Here is a 12,897-nt window from a genome sequence, read left to right on the forward strand (position 1 = left end):
CAGGATTCCCTTCCATGGTTACTCTGACAGATATTCATCCACCATATTTGAATACCCGCAGTGAGAGGGAACACACTACGAGACAGCAATGGATCCTGCTGTTGGATACAGAAAGGGCCTAGAATCAGGCACAGTACTGCAGCTGTCCTCCCCACCTGCCATCTCAACTTCCCACAGAAAAGGACACAGCCTCTCCCTTGATGGCAAACAAGCCACCCCCTACTTACCCTCAGTACCCATCTATCTCCTTTTCCCACAACAGAATGTAAGATTTTTGTCAATTCTCATTGCACCCAGAATTTCCAGAATACTGTCTTTAGCTTCCACAGGGTAAGAGGCAAGAGTCCAGTCATGTGTCAATAGGCCAATCTGTAATGTGGATGGAGCACCTGCAACCTTCTTCAATCATTTGCCATTACCTGCTTAATCTTGAGAATGCCCACTGGAGACAGGCCATACCCTAGAGGAAGCTCTTACTTGGGCCTCCTAATTCATGGAAATTTGCAGCTGCTACTCCTATCTCCTTTTTCAACACCAGGGGTGTGGTATGGTAAGAGCTAGTTTGGGGAGCTCATTCCTATGTACAGACGCCAGATTTAGGGCCAGCCTTGCCTGCACCCCCAGTCGACCCCCTCCTCTGGGTTAGCACACATGCTCTTGTCAATCAACAGAAGAAATCTGCAACTCAGCAGGGCAAGAGAAGAGAGGAAACTAAGATTGGGGTATGAACCCCATATTACTACAGCATTTGTAAGGCAAGGAAGAGGGAGCAGAACCACCTGAGAGAGAGTGAAAAAGATAAATGCTGCACAGCCAACAGCAGAGAGGCAGCTGGGTACAAGAAGGACAGCAAGATGGGCTAGGATGGGTACAGAACGGAGCTCAAGGCAACAACATCTGAGATTAAAGACAGTGTGGCCAGCCAGCTCTGAGATGCTACTGGAGGATTTGCATGTGCTCTACATACTGGTCTAGGGCCAGTTAGTCACAGTTAAGGAGGCCAAAGTCACAGGAAGGGCCCCTCCTTCCATTAGGCTGCCCTTTAAACATTTAACAGAGCTGAGATGTTACTCTGCTGCATGCCCAAAGACTCCCCCAAATAATAGCACAAGGAGTATGTGTTTATTACACGGGAGGCTATATCAGGAAAGTATAAAGATGGTTCCAAAAAAAATGTAAAATACAGCAAGAAAGCACAAACTGAAAGAGAAACAGGAAGGCACATGAAATGGAGCTATTAATAAGGCTAATTAAAAAATGACACTATAGGACTGGGGAATTTAGCTCAGTGGTTCAGCCACCTGCCCCACAAGCGCAAGGACCCAAGTTTGATCCCCCGTACCAAAAAAACCCAAAAAAACCCCAGACACTATATATTTAAGTCTCTCACATTCATGTAACTTGACCACTTGTCCAATTCACAATGTCCTTAAAATAAGAACTTCTCGGCCTTTTGGCTAAGATCAAGTGTAGAACAAGCCAAATGCTCAGGAGAAGTGAAATTATTTTCACTACTGAGACTCAACAAGAATTTCTTCAGAGGGGCTGGGGATTTAGCTCAGTGGTTCCGCCGCCTGCCTCGCAAGCACAAGGACCTGAGTTCGATCCCTGGTACCCCTCAAAAGAAGAATTTCTTCAGAGAATCACTGTACAGAGAATACAGCGTAATAATCCTTGACAACAGTTTTAGAGTCAATAGAATATATTTTCCATAAAATTTATTCCTAATAGAAACCCTTAAAATAGGGTACGGGAGGCCACCAGGAACCAAGAACATCCAGGGCCGCCAAAGAAATAACTACTAGCCAGGGATTCAGCTCAGCGGTTCTGCCGCCTGCCTCGCAAGTGCAAGAACCCGAGTTCAATCCCCAGTACCAAAACAAACAAATCAACGAAATAACTACCAAAGACACATGCTTAAAATAAATCTGAACTGTCACTTACTTCACATGTTGTAAACAGGAAGGAAAACTGACACAATCCACTTTGACAGACAATATCTACTAAAATGTAGTCATAATAGTCTGAAGTTAGAAACAACCTACATGACCATCACTAGGTAAATAGATCAAATTGTTGAATATTCATACAATGGAATAGTACTAAGCAATAAAAATGAACAAACTGCTAATATACATAAAACATAAATGAGCTGGCCAGGGTAGCACACAACTGTAATCCCAGATACTCAAGAGGCTGAGGCAAAAAGATCCCAAGTTTCAGACCAGTGTGGGCATCTCAGACACTGTCTCACAAAAAGAAAAAAAAAAGAAAAAAACTACAAAAGGGCTGGGGATGTAGCTCAACACTTCCTCAGTTTAATCCCTGTACTGTAATAAATAAAATTAATCTGAGACATCATGTTGAGCAAGAAGGCAGGCAATAAGTATAGATGCTGTATGATTTACATGAAGTTCTAAAATAGGCTAAATTTGAGCCGGAGATTTATCTCAGTGGTGCTGCTGCCTGTCTCACAAGAGCAAGGTCCTGAGTTTGATCCCCAGTACCACCAAAAAAAAAAAAGATTAAAATAGGATAAATTAATTCATGGTGGCTGAAATTAAAACGACCATTAGATTCCACTATACACTGACCAGAATACATAAAATCAACATCATAAGGATCTGATGATACTAAGTACTGGTGAGAATGCCAACAACCGAACTTTAGTATATACTGCAGGTGCAAAATGGTACAGAACACCACACACAAAGTTGAGTGTAAAACTGGTAAAATCTAAATAAATCTATTGTTGGCACCAATGTCACTTATCTTCTATACAGCACTGCAGTTAGGCAGGATGTTAGCATCAGGGGAGGCAGGGTGAGGGCGCACAGGATCTCCTTCTACACTGCTTATTATTTTAAAGCATAAAAAGCTTAAAAGATAAACCACTTAGGCCAGGGATTTAGCTCAGTGGTTCTGGCGCCTGCCTTGCAAGCACAAGGTCTCCAGTTCGATCCCCGGTACCAAAAAAAAAAAAAAAAAAAGATAAACCACTTGTACACAGTGGCAGGAAGAAAGCATGAAGGGTTTTCTGGGGTTTGGTGGGTGCTTGGCTACATGGATGTGTGTTCAGTTAGTGAAAATGCATGGAGCTAAATGCTTGTGCGACGCACCCTTCTCTGACTGGGTTACACAGCACTCCAATAAAAAGGCTTTTTAAAATAGGTGGCTGGGCCGGGGGTGTAGCTCAGGGGTACAGCGTGCCTAGTATATGCACGGTCCTGAATTTAATCCCCAGCACGTGCACACACACACACGCTAAGTCCAGCCGAGTGTGGCAGCGCACGCCTGTGATCCCAGCACTCAGGAGGCTGTGGCAGAAAGATCGCCACGAGTTCGAGGCCAGGCCGGGCTATACAGTGAATTCACGGCCAGCCTGAACTAGCGAGACCCCGTCTTTAAAAAAAAAAACCCTCCATAATTCTTCACGCAACATGAAGGCCCACATCTTCTCCACCTTTCGGACCGCAGTCACCAGCGGACCGCGCCACGCGGCAGAGGAGAGTCGGGGCGGGGGGCGGGGGGGTGTCTTAGCAGGAAAAATGAAGTTCAAATACTCATCACATATACAACGGTAACAATGTTCCGGACGCTGAGTAAAAATTAATTATTTTGAAGATCTGTGTCACCTGTTTCTTAACTTTTTTTTTACCGTAGCTTCCAAAACCATTTCAAATCACACAGAGGTATCTTGGGCGGAGCTCAGTCACCAGGAAATACATCGAGCTGGAAGGGCCCGCTTCCGCCCGCTGCGTACCAGGCGTGCGTGAGAGCACCGGTGCCTGGCGCAGGGGCGGGGCCAGTCGAGCGTACTGCGGAGCGCGCGCCGAACTCCCAAGCGTCAAAGGACACGCGCACGGGCGGGGCGAGGGAGAGTCTGAAGGGGGCGGGGTCACAGCTGCGTCCCTGATTTCCGCTGTAGGGGGTGGGGGAGCGCTGAGGGCTAGGGAGTGTCTGGGCATGCGGTGGCAGCTTAGAGAAGAAAAGGGTTTACCTGGCCTCATCCCCCAAGCCCCGCCTCTGATTTGTGGGAACGGAGCAGCCCGCTAGGACCGGAAGGAGGCGGAGCTCCTGTCCTCCCTGGGACAGGGTGTCCTGGGCTCACAGCGCCCTCTGTTGACCTCAGTGTCTGCGTGGAACCCATTCAGCCTACAGCCTCACACCCCGCCGAAAGCGGTCGCGCGGGGGGAGGGGAAGCCTGGGGAAGGGGCGTCCTGGCACAGAACCTAGCTAAGCCCCTCCCCTCAGAGGGGGATTTAACTGATGTAAGTTTGCTGAATACGGTGGAAAAAAAAAAGTAGGGAGTAGTTCACTTTCGGGTAGCTATCATCTCTATTCCCCTTTTGTCCACCTTCAAATAAGTTTGTGTTTTTTTTTGGTACCGGGGATCGAGCTCCGGTCCTTGCGCTTGCAGGGCAGGCGGCGGAACCACTGAGCTAAATTCCCGACCCATAAATTCTTTTTTTTTTTTTTTTTTTGGTACCAGGGATCGAACTCGGGTCCTTGAGCTTGTGAAGCAGGCGGCGAAACCACTGAGCTAAATCCCCAGCCCGTATAAATTCTTACTTTTTAAAAGAAACATAATGCTGCCTGGAAGAAGCCTTACTCAAAAGGCTACACTACATATCTAAGATTCCCTTTACGAGACATTTTAGAAAGGCAAACCATAGCAGCAGAGAATAGATCAGGGATTGCAACTGGCTGGGTTAACCACAAAGATCTCTGGGGGAACAATGAAGGTGAGAGAACTCGTATCTTGGTTATGGTGGTGGTTACTGAACTGAATGAATACATTTATCAAAAATCTCACAGCCAAAACCAAAAAAGTGAATTTTAAAGCAGGCCTGGTGGCCCACACCGGTAATCCCAAAACTCTTTAAGAAGCTGAGGCAGGAGGATTTGAAGTTCAAGCCCAGCCTGTGCAATTTAGTAACTTAAGGAGAGAAATCCTGTCTCAAAATAAAGAATAAACCGGGTGTGGTGACGCACTCCTGTAATCCTCGCGCGTCGGAGGTTGAAGCAGAGGGATCGCCAGAGTTCGAGCCCAACCTGGGCTCCTTATTGAGGTCAAGACCAGACTGAACTACAAAGTGAGAACCTGTCTCAAAAAACGAAACAAGGGCTGGAGATTTAGCTCAGTGGTTTCGCCGCCTGCTGCACAAGCGCAAGGACCCGAGTTCGATCCCCGGTACCAAAAAAAAAAAAAACGAAACAAGATGCCACCTCCCTTGCAAGCGCAAGGTCCTAAGTTCGATCCCCGGTACAAAAATGAAAAGAAAAAGAAATAAATAAATGGGCTGGGTATGTAGTCCATTCTGAAAGCCCCCAGTTCAACTGCCAGTACTGAAGGGAAAAAAAGTAAATTTTACTGAATGTAATTACATGGTGACCTGGGTCTGGGAGGAGAGTCGTAACAAGTGCCTGCTTAATAAATTCACTTTGGAGTGATAGGTTTTGGAATGCGGTAGGCTATATAATATTGTGAATATACTAAGTGACATTAAAACTGTCCACTGTAGGACCGGGGATTTAGCTCAGTGGTTCTGCCACCTGCCTGGCAAGCAGAAGGACCCGAGTTTGATCCCTGGTACCAAAAAAAAAAAATTGTCCACTGTAAAGTAGCACATTTTGTTTTATAAATTCTACCTTTTAAAAAAGTTTTAAAATATTCCAAAAAAGCCAGGCACAGTGGTGTATACCTGTAATCCCAACACTGTGAGAGGCTGAGGCAAGAGGAACTCACATTCAAGCCCAGCACTGACCATTTATTGACTTAGCAAGACCCTGTCTCAAAAAAAGGCCTGGGGATGTAGCTCAGTTTGAAGGCCGTGGGTCAGTCGTTAGTACCAAAAAAAAGAAAAAAAGAAAGAAAGAAAATCCAAAAACACCTCAGACTCTCACCAGGTGTGGTGGTGAATGCCTGTAATTTTAGCACTGTGGAGGGCGAGGGAGGAGCATTACTGTGAGTTCAAGGCCAGCCTGGGCTACATAGCAAGACCCTGTCTCCAAAAAAAAAAAAAGAATTTTGAAAAGAAAAAAACCTCAGGCTCCTGCCTGCCTTTCTATTCAGTAATTCATGCCCAAAAGCATGTGGGGTGAGGTGAGAATCAGCTCTTCTGCTCTGCTTTAGTCCCCATGCACCCATAATGAGCATAAGCAGCCTCCCTGGCCCCCAGTGTAAGATGCTCTCTGACCACAGGTGGGGTAAGGAACTAAAATGACCGCCAGGTGTGGTGGCTTATGACTGTAATCCCAGCACTCAGGAGGCTGAGGCAGGAGGATCACCATGAGTTTGAGGCCAGCCTAGGTTACATGGTGAGTTCAAGGCCAGTCTGAACTACATAGCAGAGACCCTGTCTCAGAAACAACAACCAAAACAACTAAAAGGACCATCCCTTCATCTCAAAGTCTCAAGTAGGTGGCTTGTCAGAGGTGGAAATGACTACTGGTAGACCAAAGCCACACCTTGAGCACATAAAACCCTTTGCCATGAAGAGGTGGTTTCCTTTCTATAGTTCAGGGATGTTACCCAAGCCTAGGAAGTGGTAGCACCTAGGGACTCTCAAAACACCTCTGATCTTGTCCAGGAGTTAAAAACTTGTGGCTTGGTTATGCACTCTCCTGGACTCCCACCAAAGGAGTCCCGAGCCACTCCTCCAGCCCCCAGCACCACTTTCCATCTTTGCAGAACACCCAGAGTAATCCCAGGGAATCTGAGAACCTTAATCAACACAGTCACACACACAAATTGAGAAGGCCAGCTAGGCATGGCAACACACATCTGTAATCCCAGCATTTAGAGGCTAAAATAGAAGGATTATGAGTTCAAGACCAACCTGGAGTACACAGCGAGAACCTATCTCAAAAAACAAAAGTTGAGAGTCATCACATTCATAGTCACCTCTGGGTTTGAGCATGCAAAGAGCACCCTCTACTATAGGTTAGGTTCATGTCCTCAGGACAATGTACTCCCAAAGAGACAAAGAATCTAAAAAACAAAGTACAAACTTTATTTTGTTTCTTTACAAAGGCACAGTGGCCTCTTGGGTTTTTTCCCCCCACTTTCTTAACAAAATATAATAGCTTCTCCTTGGACACAAAGACCTCAAAGTTGTAAAAACAAAAAAAGAAAAAAAGAAAGAAAGAAAAAGAAAAAAAAGAAAAGAAGGAAAAGAAACCAAAACTAAAACCAACAACAAACAAAACAAGAGAAAAAGAGAGACAAAGACATTTTTGGGGTTTAAGACAGGTACCCTGGAGGGAGAGGTGGACAGAGGGATGGAGAATGGCGAGTCCCGGTGTTGAGAGGGGAAGGGGGAGGGGAGAAGGGCAGCAGCAAACCCCAACCGAGAAGCATGGACCCCCGGTCCCCAGAAAGCCCCAACCCAGCCTAACCCCCAACCCATGTAAGTGCTTAAAGAAGAAGAAAACCAAACGGAGGAGGGAGGGGGATTGAGGACTGATAGGTATAGGACCAGCTCTGGGGAGGAGTAAATACCTTGGGGTTGATTTTCCCTGTTCTTAAAAACACGTTTCAACAAAAAATGTTTCTTGCCGGAGAGAGGCCAGGCACCCTAGTGTCAGCCTCCCCCAGAGCCCAGGGTGGAGGCACAACCCTAGGATCTCAACGCTCCCACACGCTGTTGCCACCCCAGCCTCGGGACCCTGGCTTGGGTGGCTTCGTTCAAAGGTCGATTTACAGTATTGAAAAAGAGGTCATAAAAGAGACCCAAATGACAGTAATTTTGTAAAAATTTCTCACTCATTCACCCACATTTCTCCCTGTCACTTCCCCGGCCCCCTCCAGCCCCCGGAAGGGAGAGGAGGGCTGGGGGGGTGGTCAGGGAAGCTCCCCGTCCCCAAATGTCTCCTCCCGACTCTGGTCCATGGCATCACTGTCTGAGGCCTCCGAGTCAGAGGCAGTGTCTGAAGTGTGGGCTTCGGGACAGCTGCGCACAGGCTTCACAATGACAGCTCGCCGCTGTTCCTCCTCCAGTTCCTGCTTGTCCTGGGTGCCCTCAATGTGCTGGATTGCCTAGACAGAGACAGGCAACAAGGAGGCTCAGCCTGAGGTCCCCAGCTGGCCTGGAGACAGTAGGGCCTCAGCCAGCCACTAACTCCCCACAAGACACATACCTCAGGACTGTCCTAAAATAAGCCTAGCAAAGCAGTGAGGGTGCTGCCAGAGTCCAGGGGAAATAAACATTCAAAAAATTGCTCTGTTGAGCTGGGAGTGGTGGCACACACCTGTAATCCCTGCATTCTGGGAGGCTGAGGCAAAAAGACTGGAAGTTTAAAAAAAAAAAAAAGAAAGATTGAAAGTTCAAACCCGATTTGGGCAACCTGAAGACTTAGTGAGAACTTGTCTCAACACTTTTTAAATTTTTTGGGGGGGTACAGAGATCGAACTCAGGACCTTGTGCTTTTGAGGCAGGTGCAGTGCCACTGAGCTAAATCCATAGTCCCTCAAACCTTTCTAAAAAAAATATTTAGGGCTGGGGATTGCCCACAACCCTGATAGGATGCATAAGTAGTGCCTGCTTTGGCAGCACATATACTAAAATAGGAGGCGTAAGTACACCCACCCAGCCACTGTCACCTCTATCTCATCCTTAGTTATGGGAAATGGAGGTGAGAAAAAGTCCTGAGCCAAACAAAGAGCTGACCACAGGAACCCTAACCAAGGGGCTCTGGGTCCAAAAAAGCCTGCTAGCAAACCCCTCACTGAAGAAGGCACGTGGTTCATCTCTAGGCTCTGTCCCCACAGACACAGGGAGCAAGAAACACCCAGGCATCCAACCACTTCTCCAACTCAAGCTGCATCTTCTCCTCTTCCATCCTTATCTGAAAAGCCTGTTGGCACCAGTTCACCCCCGAAAGCTGCCCCTCCCTGTGCCCAGATACCTGCACAATGGTGTCCAGATTTTGCCGGGATGTAGAAACAGAGTTGATGACAGAGGAGGGACCCATGGTGACAACGTTGATGTGGTGGGAGGGAGGTGGTGGTGGTGGTGCAGGCACAATCACCGTGGGGTGGTGGGTAGGGGCTGGAGGGGGCAGGAGCTGTAAGACAGAAGCCCTCAGTCTCTCAGCCCGTGGTCCTTCCAACCCATCAACCTCCCTTGGTCACAGGGGCTGCTGCAGTGTGGATTTAGGTTTCCCCAGTGGTATATGTGTAATGGTGGTCCACAGTATGGTACCACTGGGAATGATGGAATCTTTAAGAGGTGGGCCCAGCGGAAGGTCTTTAGGGGTGGGTACCCTCAGAGGTGATAGTGGGACTCCTGGCATCTTTCCCTTCTTTTCTCTCTTTGGCTTCCTAGCTGTGAGGTGAGCTATTTCGCTGTATCACCTGCTCTCACCATGATCTGCTGTCTTGCAACAGGCCCAAAGCAATGGATGAGGCCAACTGATCACAGAATAGAACCTCCAAAACTGTGAGCCAAAATAACCCTTTTCTCTTGAGCAGATTATCTCAGCAGGGTGTGGTGGTGCAAACCTGTAATTCCAGCACTCTGGGAGGCTGAGGCAGGAAGATTACATGTTTGAGTCCAACCTGGGCAACTAGTGACTTAGTGAGACCATGCCTCAAAGTAAAATAAAAAAGGCCAGGAATGCAGCTCAGTGCAAAGGCTCTAAGTTCAATACCCAGTACTACAAAAAAATTAAAAAGTAGATTCTCTCAGATATTTGTTATAGTGATGGAAAACTAACAAATACATGGGGGCCCAGCCAGTTTACCACCCCACCCCCACCCCTGACACTGTACTAAGAAATGAAGGAATGGCAGCTGATGGAGGGGCTTCTGGCCATCGCAAATCCCATGGCTCCTTCAACTTTCAGTCCCAATCAGCAGTTCAACATCTAATACAGTGCTAGTTAAGAGTGTAAGCCAGGCATGTGGCATATGCCAGTAATCCCAGCATTCTGGAGGCTGAGGCAAGAAGATTGCCCTGAGTTTGAGGCCAACCTGGGCTACATAGTGAGTTCAGGGCCAGACTGAACTACAAAGCGATACCCTATCTCAAACACTCACCCCCCAAAAAATAAATAATAGTTAAGAGTAGAGAAGAGAGCCAGGTGTGATGGCGCACATCTGTAATCCCAGCACTTGGAGGCTGAGCCAGAAGGATCACCATGAGTTCAAGGCCAGCCTAAACTACACAGCAAGACCCTGTCTCAAAAACAACTACAAAAAAAAGGGCATAGATGTTATACTGGCACTGTAGCACACACCTGTACTCCCAACTATTCTGGAGGCTGAGCCCGGAAGATACTCAGCCAGACTGGGACTGGACGTATAGGTCAGTCAGTGGTAGAGCGGTTTGCCTGGCGTGCACAAGGCCCCAGGTTTAATCCCAGCATGGGAAGGGGGTGGGGGAGGCAGAGAGGGAGGGAAGGAGAGAAGAAGAAAGGGAGAGAGGGAGAGAAGAGGATAGAAGGGGAGAGGAGAGGGGGAGGGAGGAAGGAAGAGAGGGAGGAAGAGAGAGAGGGAAGGAGAGAGGGAGACAGGGAGAGAGAGCCCTGGATTTAGACAGCCAGGATTTAAATCTGCCTCTAGTCACTTGGGATCCTGTGCATGTTATTCGACCTTCCTGTGTCTCAATTTCCTCATCAGTCTAACAGGAGTTTAACAGCTCAGGTTTTAAAGTGCTGCTTTGAGGATTCCATGAACTCATGGACACAGATGCCTGGAGCCAGAAACAGCTCAAGAAATAACTGTTGGCCCCCTTCGGCCCTGTTGGCACCTCTGCACCCTGAGAGCCCCAGGGCAGCTTCAGCCTGCCCCTCCTAGGCCTCCTGCTCACCTGGGTCCGCAGGTGCTGCTGTTCCCGCTCCAGCTTCTCCTGGTGCAGCAGCCGCACCTGTTCCTGCTGCTGCTGCAGCTGCACCTGCTGCGCAATCACCTTGAGCTTTTCCGGGTACATGTGGGCCTCCAGGGACCGCACCTGCGGGTGGAGCAGCTTGGTGCTCAGGGGCAGGGCCAGAGCATACCTGCTCCACCAGCCCCATAGCAAGCCACTCACCAAAACCTCCAACCCCAGGACACAGTACAATGTGCCCAAAACTTAAGACTCTAGCATGAATGACCCCCAGGGTCAAGCTAAATTTCTTACCAGAGCCCCCTAGGCCCCCCCTCCTACCTCCATATCTCTGTCTATGCTCTTCTAACTAAAACACCTTCCTCTCTTCTTTGCCTGGTTAACTGGTTTCAATGTAGAAGCCATGAGGTACTCACAGGGAACCAGGTAAGACCCACATCTGCCTGGTCTTTATCTCAGTTGCTCTAAGTGTGTGTGTGTGTGTGTTTGTGTGTGTGTGTGCACGCGCATGTGCTGGGAATTGAACCCAAGGCCTTACATGGTAAGCACACACTCTGCCACTGGGCTATACCTGAAGCCCTTGGTTCCATTTTTATACCTGTGAGAGCCTTTGACTAATTCCCTCACCCCTAAGGGCAACTAGGTCCCCACTCTTAGACCTGGCACAGAGCAGGTGCTCCTGTAAACATCTGCTAAATGGAAAGTACACAGGCAGAAAAAATAGAGACCACAGAAACCCCTTCCCAAGCCCATGGCACCCTGCACCCAGCCCACAGAGGGGCGCCTCACCTGCTCCTCCAGCATCATGCGCACAGAGCGCTCCTTGTCCAGCTGCTGTCGAAGCTCAATCATCTCCCGCCGCAGGTCCTCAGCCTTCTCATCCTCCCAGATGTCCGGTGAGCCAATGCCCTCATCCTTGTCCTCCGCCCGCCGCCGCTTTGGAGATGAGCCACTCAGCTCCTGGGGACCACAAGGGATAGGTGAGTATGTGAAGTACCTCTCCTACCACCATGGAGGTCAGGGGCTCCGGCTCAGCCTTGCAAAACTACCCAACAGAGATGGACCTGTATTGGGGAGCTCATTCTGCAAATCCAACAAAGTGGCCGAATGCCAGGGAGGGAAGTAGAAAGGATTGGCTTTCCAGGACAATTGCCTGGTTCCATTTGTTGAATGGGGAAACTGAGGCCCAACCAGGAAGGCAAGTATGTAAAGTAGGCTGGTCAGTAGACAAGATGGGACTGGCAGTCATATCTGTGTCCCAGGTCACTGGTTGGGTCCAGGTATGCCATGCTGGGGACAGGGAGTGAGAAAGGCAAGGCATGGAGGAGATGCCTCCTAGCATACCTGGATGAAGCGCTTGAGCTGTGTGTTCTGCTGCAAGAGCCTGGTCTTCTCCTGCTCCAGGGAGAAAATGTACTCTGCAGTCTGCTGGAGAATGGCTGCCTGGGGGCAAGAGGGACCCAGGGTCAGCCTGGTGCTATTTACCAAGACTCTCTTCCTCCTCCCTCCACAGCCTGCCATCTCCTTCAGGAAGCTCCCACTCCCTGCCCACCTTGCTGAGCTTCTCTCCATCTGTGTGGGGAATAAGGGTCTTCAGGGACTGGAAGCCTGCGTTGATGCTCTGCATACGCCTCCGCTCGTTGCTGTTGGCAATCTCCCGCCGAATCCGCCGCTCCTGGTCCCGCTGGGTCTCAGGGGTCAGTGGAATGTTGGCAAGGCTGCCAGGGCAGATGGGAATCTAAGACTAGATGCCCTCTGAGCCTTGCCCCAATAAGCCCATCTTCATAATTCATCTCCAGAGGGCCCTGGGCGTAACCTGCATCCCTCCCCTGCTGCAAAAGATGCCAGATCAGCCTAATGCCGGCACCTGAGCAGATCACCCCCGAAGCTCATGGAGGGGCACCCCCAGAATAACCAGGCAGACTGAACTAGTTGGCTGCAGGCAAAGGCAGGATGCTCAGAATGACTTCCTCTCTGAAGGCAAGAATCTCTAGAACAAAGTTCCCAACCAGGTCTGAGTATCAAAAACACCCAAGGACTTATAGACCAAGCAGAAGCCAGGTGCCAG

At 48.9% G+C, this 12,897-nt stretch overlaps 2 protein-coding genes across 6 annotated transcripts in view; both read right to left on the bottom strand.

Annotated features, from left to right (window-relative positions):
• Positions 1–3,767, bottom strand: part of Srl (sarcalumenin) — a 61,116-nt gene extending 57,349 nt beyond the window's left edge. The window contains exon 1 of the mRNA XM_021244446.2: positions 3,636–3,767. The gene's annotated coding sequence lies outside the window, so the exon portion shown is untranslated. The remainder of the gene's footprint in view (positions 1–3,635) is intronic.
• A 695-nt stretch (positions 3,768–4,462) lies between these two features.
• The window catches only part of Tfap4 (transcription factor AP-4), a 56,765-nt gene continuing 48,330 nt past the window's right edge, over positions 4,463–12,897 (bottom strand). For 4 of the 5 annotated variants that reach the window (XM_004864773.4, XM_004864774.3, XM_004864772.4 and 1 more), the window contains 6 exons: positions 12,382–12,547; positions 12,174–12,272; positions 11,619–11,789; positions 10,815–10,955; positions 8,911–9,069; positions 4,463–8,041 (listed from right to left, as the gene is read on the bottom strand). In XM_004864773.4, coding sequence (XP_004864830.1) covers positions 7,847–8,041; positions 8,911–9,069; positions 10,815–10,955; positions 11,619–11,789; positions 12,174–12,272; positions 12,382–12,456 — 840 coding nt within the window. In that variant the 5' untranslated portion in view covers positions 12,457–12,547 and the 3' untranslated portion in view covers positions 4,463–7,846. The remainder of the gene's footprint in view (positions 8,042–8,910; positions 9,070–10,814; positions 10,956–11,618; positions 11,790–12,173; positions 12,273–12,381; positions 12,548–12,897) is intronic. The other variant, XM_087202686.1, reaches the window with a different exon arrangement.

Source organism: Heterocephalus glaber, unplaced genomic scaffold (assembly GCF_053883595.1).
Source record: "Heterocephalus glaber isolate CG9 unplaced genomic scaffold, H.glaber_assembly_v1.0 deba00001781, whole genome shotgun sequence".
NCBI lineage: Eukaryota > Metazoa > Chordata > Mammalia > Rodentia > Bathyergidae > Heterocephalus > Heterocephalus glaber.